The sequence below is a fragment of the Hipposideros armiger genome, unplaced genomic scaffold, assembly GCF_001890085.2.
Source record: "Hipposideros armiger isolate ML-2016 unplaced genomic scaffold, ASM189008v1 scaffold_187, whole genome shotgun sequence".
NCBI lineage: Eukaryota > Metazoa > Chordata > Mammalia > Chiroptera > Hipposideridae > Hipposideros > Hipposideros armiger.
This window is the reverse complement of record NW_017731537.1, coordinates 2850098-2859549: the sequence shown is the minus strand read 5'-3', so window position 1 is coordinate 2859549 and position 9452 is coordinate 2850098. Positions and strand designations below refer to the sequence as shown.

The window sequence follows — 9452 nt, the reverse complement described above, 5'->3', positions numbered from 1 at the left end:
AGGGGGGAGGGGAAAGAATTAAAATTTTTTTTTAAATCTGCTTTAAGATATAATGTACATGCAATAAAATTCACCAGTTTTAAGTGTACAATTTGATAAATTTTAACAATGTATATAATAGTGTAGCCAATACCATAATCATACTATCAATCATTTCTATTACCCCAAAAGGTTCCCTCATACTCCTTTGTAGTCATCTTCTTCCCTCACCTCCTGCCTCTGGCCCACCTTTGATCTGCTGTCACTAGAGCTTTGCCTGTTCCAAAATTTCATATAAATGAAATCATATAGTATGTACTATTTTGTGTCTTTCTCTTAGCATAATGATTTTGAGATTCATCCATGTTATAGAGTGTATCAATAGTTTGTTCTTTCTTATTGCTTAGTATTCCATTGTTTATTCCATAGTATTCCATATCACTATTTCTTCATTCATTCACCATTTGGTGAGCTTTGGGTTGTTTCAAGTTTGGGGCTTTTATGAATAAAACATTTTAATACAGGCATTTGTGCATCTGTATTGATTTACTTTTACAAGATGAATTTATCCATGCACTACTTACATAATTTAAAAAATAATCTTTAAATTTAATGAGTTAACCACAGTTTGACATACATTCTTGCAGCTTTTTTCCTCTCTCAAATATTATTATAACATCTGTAAATGTTAATGGGATCTTACAGTGCGAAGTAACTCCTTTTTTCATTTAATAACATACTGTGGACATTTAACAATATCAGTACTTACAGATTTAACTCATTCTTTTTAAGGACTGCATTACATTGTAAGATAACTTATTTAACTGATCTTTCAAATTGTAAAACATACATACTCTTTGATCCAAAAATTCCACTTCTAGGAATTTACGGTAATGAAAATTTTCCTCAAGTTTGCTATGTGGTACTTGTAAGAAGTTCAAACAATGTTCATTACAGCATTGTCTGTAATGGAGAAAACTGGAAACGTGAGTTTTTTAAAAAAGAAATATTTAAATCCCTTGTTTCTTTCCCTCACTGATCACTAGCTCAGATATTCCAATTTTTGCTTTTGCTTTGCTACATTTTATAAATTCACAATGATAAATTAAGGAAGAAATCAAACCCATTGCCAGAACAAACATTTAATCTTTTTTTCCTAATAGTGCCATCCTACACATTCAGTAGTTGCTTTTTCCAACTGATGCATTCTGCAGGATGGGGTTGAAAATCTGCAATTTCAAAAAGTAAGCTGTTTTGTATTGTTGATGGCCTGTTGAGTAAAGCTCCATTTGGTAGTGACGGAACACAGATCAGTGGTTGTTTGGAGGGACAGGAAGGAGTACAAAGGAGCATAAGGGAACTGGGGGGCAGTTACAGATATACTCCGATCTTGACTGTAGTGATGGTTTTATGGGTGTATTCAAATGTCAAAACTTATCAAATTGTGCACTTTGAGTATGTTCAGTTTATTGTATGTCAATTATACTTCAATAAAGCTGGTTTTTTAAAACAAATTGCTGGGTTCTACCACCAGAGCCTCTGGATATAAAAATATTTACCCATTTCTTTAGCTCAAAATCAATCATTTCAATAGTTTCCTACTGAAGTCTAAAAATGTATTCACTTAATAGCAAGTATGACAACTCTGGAATATAAAGTTACTATTTTTCAAAAGTATCTCAATCAATCTGGAAGCACTACAATGTATTCATACTAGTTGATAGGAAAAAACATAAGGAACAGTAAAAAAGATGAAAATCCATGAAGTTTTGCTTTCTCATGGCTAAGTACTAGAAATGGTATGATGATGACAAAGGGAAGGCAAAAATAAACGTAAGAACCCAACCCTAGTGATGATGCTAGTAAAACACAATGATACCTATGATGATTAGACAATAAAAATCTTAATTTGAAGAAAGGCATTCAAGTAATAGTGTGGCATTTAAGTACTGGGTAGCAGAGAAAGGCTGGTGTTCAAAAGTGAAGAAGTAACACTGGAAAATAGGATATAGCAGAATTCTACTGCCATCTTTTTTTTTCCTCAACATTTGTGCATTGTGAGATAGGCAATGTTATAAATGCAAAATAAATATCATAAATCAATTATAAACTTAACACTTGCTGTTCTAAAAATTGGTTAAATTTTAGGAATCATGATTCTGTATCTTGTATCAAATAGCTTTATTTCAAAACAAACAGGGAAGTGTAATTAGAAAAAAATTCTAGGAGCTGTTTTATTAACAAATGCTAATTTCTATTTGATTAATAAATATTACAATTCAACCAAATTGTAGATGACATATAAGTATTACATCTTACATATATGAAAGGATATCAAATTACTGATGATAATTTTAGTCATTATTGAGTTAATAAATTTTATTTAAATAAAATGTATCCATAATTAGAGAAGTTTTTTTATCTTCTTCAACTGTCTCTTTTTAGAGGACTAATATTTGAAAGTTGGTAATTAAATTTTTCCTCAAATTATGCTAAAAGGAGAAAGTTAATAAAATTCAGGTGTATAACACAAATGAATTAAGTTATGAACAAGTGGAAATAAAAACAATTTTTAATGGCATCTCTTTTAAATATACTGGAATATTTTATAGTATATTTTGAAGTACATTACCAAGTAACTTCAAAAAGGAGTAACATCCAATATATTTTATTATTATTATTTTTAAAGATTTTATTGGGGAATTGGGAGAGGGGAACAGCATTGGGGAATCGAGGAAGGGGAACAGACAGGTAGACAAATTGCTGTTTTGTTCTTCAGTCTAGTTGTGGAGGACATCACTTCACTGGCCCATGTTGGTATGATCATTGTGCTCTTCCCAGGTGAGGCAATCGGTCGCTGGTCATTGGTCAGCTGCTCACTGCGGCTCACAGCAGCTCTCGCTGGCTGCCAGCCACTCATGTAGCTCACAGCAGCCCAGCTCCAGGTCGAGCTGTTGTTCATCATCTTAGCTGTAGAGGGCGCAGCGTCACTGGCCCTTAATGTGGAATACGAACCGCGGCCCCGCTGCTCAGAGCTGGCGCTCCCAAGCGAGCTCTTAACCAACTGAGCCACTCGGCTGGCCCCCAATATATTTTATTATTAATAAATAAATTAAAATCCAAAGAATAGTGTCATATACTTGCTACTTTTAGAAAGGAAAAGGAAGAAATAAAAGTAATTTGAGGGCCGGCCGAGTGGCGTGGTGGTTAAGAGCTGGGCTTGGGACGTCAGAGGGCCCCGGTTCGGATCCCACATATGAGGGCTAGTAACACTGCCCTCTACAGCTAAGATGCTAAACAACAGCTCAACCTGGAGCTGGGTTGCCTTGAGTCTCCAGCGACGGCATAGGCTGCAGCCACTGCTGCAGTGGGTTGCCATGGGCTACCGTGTGTAGCCAGCAGCCAGCGTGAGCGGCTGTCCAGAAGCCGGCGACTAATCTGCCTCGCCCAGGAAGAGCACAATGATGGTACCAACTTGGGCCAGTGAAGCAACATCCTCCACAACTAGACTGAAGAACAAAAGGACAGCAACTTGTCTGTTCCCCTTCCCCCAATTCCCCAGCGCTGTTCCCATCCCCCAATTCCCCAATTAAAAAAAAAAATCTTAAAAAAAATAACTAATTTGAGATTTAAGGTTAAAAAAGAAAAGGCAGCAAACAAAGGAAAATCTAACAATATCTAGATTATTAAGCTAAAAAATTTTCATCAGTACATTGCTAGGAAGAATTTGAAATCACTTAATTGATCCGTCTTTTATTAGTAAACTGGACTACACCTGTTCATAGTGAAGTAAACAGAAGGTTTTCATTTGAATTTTAAAACATAAGTTAGGAAGTAAAAGGAATCCCATAATGCACAAGTTTCATTTACTGTGCATATATTCAAGCATTCCAACCTTACTCAGAAATAACACAACATATTCAAGTGCTTTAAATTCAAAGGCCTTTTAATTCAGTTTTTGGTAATGACCATAAATGCCTTCACAAAATCTCTTTTTCATTCAAAACAGAAGGCACTAGGCATTACATAACACCCTGAAAGCAGTGATTCCTTCTGATGCTGGTGGAGATAAACATCAAATGGCAGGTTTTAGATCTTAACAAGGTCTCCTCACCAAAAAAACAAACAAACAAAAAAAAGAGGATAACTCTGAAAATCAAGTTACTAATCAGTCTTTCTCAGGTTCCCATTGTAATTTTAAGTTATTTTTTTCAACTACATAATTTGAAATTCATAAACCAGATAAGCATGATAAGGTTTTCAATATCTGTTAGGTTTTAGTTAAACATAGTAAATATGAAGATACCATTATTATGCTAATTGGCACCCTCTGCTACTCTTTAGCTGTGCAAAATAAACTTGAAATGATATATCCTGTAGTGGTATAATTTAACAGATCTTTGATATGACACTAACAACTTTCAAATTCTGGACACAAACTGCATATAAATTGTAAGATTATTAAAATACACCTTTTTGAAAATAAGATGACCATTTATACCTAAATAAGGTTTCCCAAAAAGATATGAAATACTTTAGCATATAAAAGTAGTTGCCTCTTTTCCATAAGGACAACTGTTGTTTCACAAAATAACTCCTACGATCCGTGGCAAATGGTTTCATTCAAATGCCATATTCTCTCTATGACTTTGAGGTATGCTTTAAGAGACTGTATCTATGAGAAAAGGGCACATTTGGGTATAAGTCCACAGTTACAAACACAAGGAGTCTTTCTTGAGTCTGGAGTGCTCTTAAGAGTTATACTAACAGAAAAGAAAAGATAGCTTCTAAAGCCATTTCTTTTACAAACACAACTAAATTTGGTTACTTAGAGGGTAATTCAAGATACAGCTATTTACATACGTGCTATGTCATGTGTGCCTATTTTAAATAGTGGCTTCTGCAGGACACTCCTATTCAAACACAAACTAAACAACTTTGGTAGAGTAAACCAAACCACAATCTTCTATTTTTGGCAAGGTAGTATAAACAAAACAGAAACAAACAAAAACAACAAAAAACTAGCTATAACAGTGATTCAGGCAAAAGTTCCCATGTCAAACAACAGTAGGAAAAGTGTTCTAAGAACTATTTGGGGGCAAAAAACCCTACCAAACAAATAATGCTGAAAACCAATCTTATAATCACTCAAATGACTATCACATAAAAAGTTTATGAATGCCTTTAAAATAAGAATAGTTCAGTTTAAAAAATAGCTGATTATGAGGTTTATAATTAGAATGTCTTTGAAAAAATTCAAGATTATTAACTTAAATAGGCCCAATTAGTAAAAGGTAAGAGGAAATTAACTCTTTCATAATTAATACTAGATACCTTCTTGCCTTTGGAGAAACTGATAAGATTAAATTTGAAAATGGTATAGAAAATAATGAAATGAAACCTGTATGACAGCCGGAAAAAAATACCATGCCACTACTAATAAACATGATGGGAAGCAAGAAATGCATTATTTTAAAACAATGATTACACAAAAGAATGCCTTATATAATTATGTATCATAATCAAGATAAGAAAAAGCTTCAAGACTAGCAGCTGGGTTTTGTGAAACATGTAGGACAACAGAAGGCACTACAAAAAGCATTAATTACTTCTAACTACAGTCAGAGAGTTCAGTCTTTTCCTTCTTAAGAAGATAGCCAGTGTGAATGTTATTTTTATATCCCCCTGAGTTTTAGCATGATTGGGCAAAACAGCACCAATTTAAAAAAATATCTGCAATGCCAGCATTGCAGTTTGGAATCACTTATACTGATGGCCCCACAGGTCTCTCATAAGAGCACTTTAGAACATGATTAAAAATATAAAAATGCCTTTTGGTGTTTCTGTATTAAAGTGGAACCACCACAGATACCCATTTTTAAAAATAATGCATTAAAAAACTCTGTTTACATGATATAGTCTTTCCATCCTGTAGCTAGCATTTACAGCTGTGTTCTACTCCAGGAGATCTCCTTTGTGCGTCTGGTTGAAATGTTGGTATGCTTCACGGTGCAGTCCTTTTGGGCTGGAAAATCCTGGCAAACATCATGTCATGCCTGTTTTGAGCAGTATGCCTTGTAGGTCCTCGGGCAAGGCTGAGATGATGGCATCTATGTGTGTCCGTAACTTTCCCACAGTGTCGGGCTTCACAGGTAAATGCTCTCGATCAGCCTGCAACTAGTAAGAAACATGTGGAAGCATTTAAATCATCCACTGAGTCTGTATTAATAAATTGTATTTTCTAAATAAACATTTTTAATGATCTAATGATTTGGAAACTTCAGACTTCAACCAGAATTTACAGAGACTGTAAAGAAGCAAAGAACATGCCACTGAAATAATACATTGTTTGAGCTCAATAAAAGACTTCTATGTAAATTATGCTTAATGCATACCATATGATATGAAATATAAGTGACAATGTTTTTTGTAGAGCTCATTAGACTTCATGTAAATACTTTTAAAGTAATATGGCATTATTATGATCTGCTTGAGTGGTCAAGCATTTTCAGTCAGATCTACCATTAATTGACCAATCTCAAGTCCATTGAAAAAGGTTATTTCTGTGATACATCATGGACTGTCACCTCAAATGTGAAGAAACTATCTTCACAGATCTTTGGCTTTTTTGGCTACATACCAGCTTATTTTTTAGCTTCAATACAAGGTCTACTGTTTCTACTTCTGTGTGCTTCTGGGTCCAGAGAAGTAAATCCTAGAAGAATAAACAAATCCCAAATCAGTAAGTACTCAAAATAATTTTCAAACTGCTCTATTTCAGCAGATGAAACTACTGAGAAGAACAGAAAGGAAAAGGAGAACAGTGTATTTAACCCAGATACAGCATTACAGTACAAGAATAATTCTGTACATGATATTCTAACAATGTTAATCAGATAATTTTCAACATTAGCCAGAATTTTTGTCAAATATTTGGCAGTAAAACAAAATGTAAGAAATTCCTTTCTGAAGTGGCCCTTTTAGATCAATAAAAACAAAACTGCAACTGAAAGTACAATAATAACCCCCAATACCACTAAGTAGTGAGTACTTTAATTTATAAGGAGCATTAGCTAACAAATCAAGGTAACTGTGAGCATGAATATATTTATTACTGGGTGTAAACTTTGCATCTTCAAATAAGCTCTTTCTGGGCTTATTTGAAGTTGCCTTCATTGTATTCCTTCTCTCAAAACCATAAGCACTGGGAGTTTATGATTAGAAAGTTAACACCAAGGCTAGCCCACCTCAAGCTAAATACAAATGAAAATGAGACTATCCATTATACTTTCACTTAATTTAAAATAGTCTTGTGACAAATTATAGATTATAAAAAGTCAGTCCAGGGCCAGCCGAGTGGCGTGATGGTTAAGAACTGGCTTGGGACGCCAGAGGGCCCTGGTTCGGATCCCACATATGAGGGCCAGTGACACTGCCCTNCCATCAAAATGCGCATCTGCTTCTTGCCGAAGAGGCGGGAGAAGAGGGAGGAGATGGTGAGGCCCATGGCGGTAGTGGCACTTGCGATGGGCTGAGGTTTGGAGTCCTCCGGCCTTCTCCTTTCACGCTCCCGGCAAACTGAGCAAGAAGAGGAGCTAAGGAAGACGGCGGCAGGAACGGCTCGCTACCCGGCGTGTCAGACGAAGCACCAGCTAAAGTACTAGCGGGGCGCGGACCTGCTCGACGACTGGCGCGGCCGCTCCGGCTCTAGTGTTAAGGCTTCGACTGTGCCACGTCACGCGGCAGCCACGGCAAATCCGGCAGCGGCCCGGCCCCTCCAACGCGTACAGAATCGCGTCATCGCCGCCCCATCCCCCTGCACTTCCGGTGCTACTCGAACCACTGCGCCTGCGCTCGGAACTGATTGGCCAGCTTCGTTTACGTGCATCTCTAGTCGCCACCACCTCTGGGACGTGGCTCCTGGAGCGGGGCGAGGCTAGGCCAGTTGGCACATGCGTACTGAAAGACGAAGTCCCATAATGCCTTGTTTTGTCACTTCCAACCAGACACAGGGCAAGACGCTTCCGCTCAGATAAGTGAATCCAGAAGGTTGTAATCCTTGCTTCCGGAAAGATGGGCTGTGCATTGTGGGTTAGGTAATTAACTTTTCTTTCAGCCTTTTCGGTGTGTTTCTGTAATACCTCTAGCCTTGAGGATTCCTTTTTCCTATGAACATACACATTGCACGCACGGGACCAGACTCTTACCCTAGTAGAGGGGTGAATATTGGCCCTTCTTTCCCAGGAGGTAAAGTGGTTAAAAGCCGACGTGCAGGCGGAGAGCCTCTGGCAAATGAAAAAGCTAAGCCTAGACGCTTTGACTCCCCCACGCCAGGTCATACTGAAGATTCCTAGTCCTATGCAAAGACGAGAGAGCCCCAAGACATTTTCAACGACTATTGCAGCTTTTTAAGAGAAGCCAACGAGGAAGATTTGCTTTTCATTTCCCTCCCAGAAGAGGCATTTAAGATTGATTTCTTATGTTGAGGAATTCGGAAGCCTCCTCACTTTAAAAATATTTATAATCATAGTGTCTTCCTGATTACAAAGTAAGACATCTTGTAAAAAAAATTATATATATATATATATATATATATATATATAAAAGCAAGGTTCACATAATCTTTGCCACCTGCCACATCTCTTCCACAGTTGGTGCTGTTTAGGATTAGTAACGCCCCCTACCTCCACCCTTAACCTAAATAAGTGATGCTCACAGACTCTTCAGATCTGTTTAACGCTTTAACTCCCTTGAAAATACTTTCTTGACCTGACTAGATAAATCACTCAGGCTCAAAAAAACATGACCGCTCTTTGTAGTTATGATTTCACTTGTATTCCTTGGATTTGGCACACTGTGACACTCAAAAGATGGTTGCATGATAGTGGGGAGGCAGAATAAACTATTGTATGTCTATACTATGAAATACTTTCAGGAGTTAGAATGATGTAGAACTATAAATTCTAATTAAAGATCTCGAAGATACAGTTAGTGGGAAAAGCCAAATAAAGACCAAGTACTGTAAAGTAATAAAGTGTAGATATCCTCGGTATGTGTGTGTGTAAAGGTAGAACAAGAACTTTGAAGTAGAATCTGCAGTAGTGATAATGGTTACCTGTTTAACCAGTGTGGAGAGAGGAGGGAACTTTCCCAGGGAATAAAGGAACCTGATTTTGGAGTGGTAATCAAGAGCTTTATCTCTACTTTTTAAAAAATCTAATTTATTGGGGACGGCCAGATAACTCAGTTGGTAAGAGCGCGAACCCTGAACAACGGGACTCCCAGTTCGATTCCGACATGGGCCAGTAAGCTGGGCCCTCTACAGCTAAGATTGTGAACAACAGCTCAACCTGGAGCTGAGCTGCCATGAGTGGCCAGTGGCAAGCATGAGCCCCATCAGCTGGCCACCGACTGCCTCAGCAGGGGAGGGAGAGCACAGTCATCATAATACCAACATGGGCCAGTGAGCTGTG

At 37.3% G+C, this 9452-nt stretch overlaps 2 protein-coding genes across 2 annotated transcripts in view; both read right to left on the bottom strand.

Moving 5' to 3' along the window:
• Positions 1–7703, bottom strand: part of ARF4 (ARF GTPase 4) — a 28863-nt gene extending 21160 nt beyond the window's left edge. The window contains exon 1 of the mRNA XM_019652803.1: positions 7501–7703. The gene's annotated coding sequence lies outside the window, so the exon portion shown is untranslated. The remainder of the gene's footprint in view (positions 1–7500) is intronic.
• Positions 3899–9452, bottom strand: part of DENND6A (DENN domain containing 6A) — a 64985-nt gene continuing 59431 nt past the window's right edge. Inside the window, exons 19-20 of the mRNA XM_019652773.1 lie at positions 6620–6694; positions 3899–6156 (exon numbers count right to left, since the gene is read on the bottom strand). Coding sequence (XP_019508318.1) covers positions 6025–6156; positions 6620–6694 — 207 coding nt within the window. The 3' untranslated portion in view covers positions 3899–6024. The remainder of the gene's footprint in view (positions 6157–6619; positions 6695–9452) is intronic.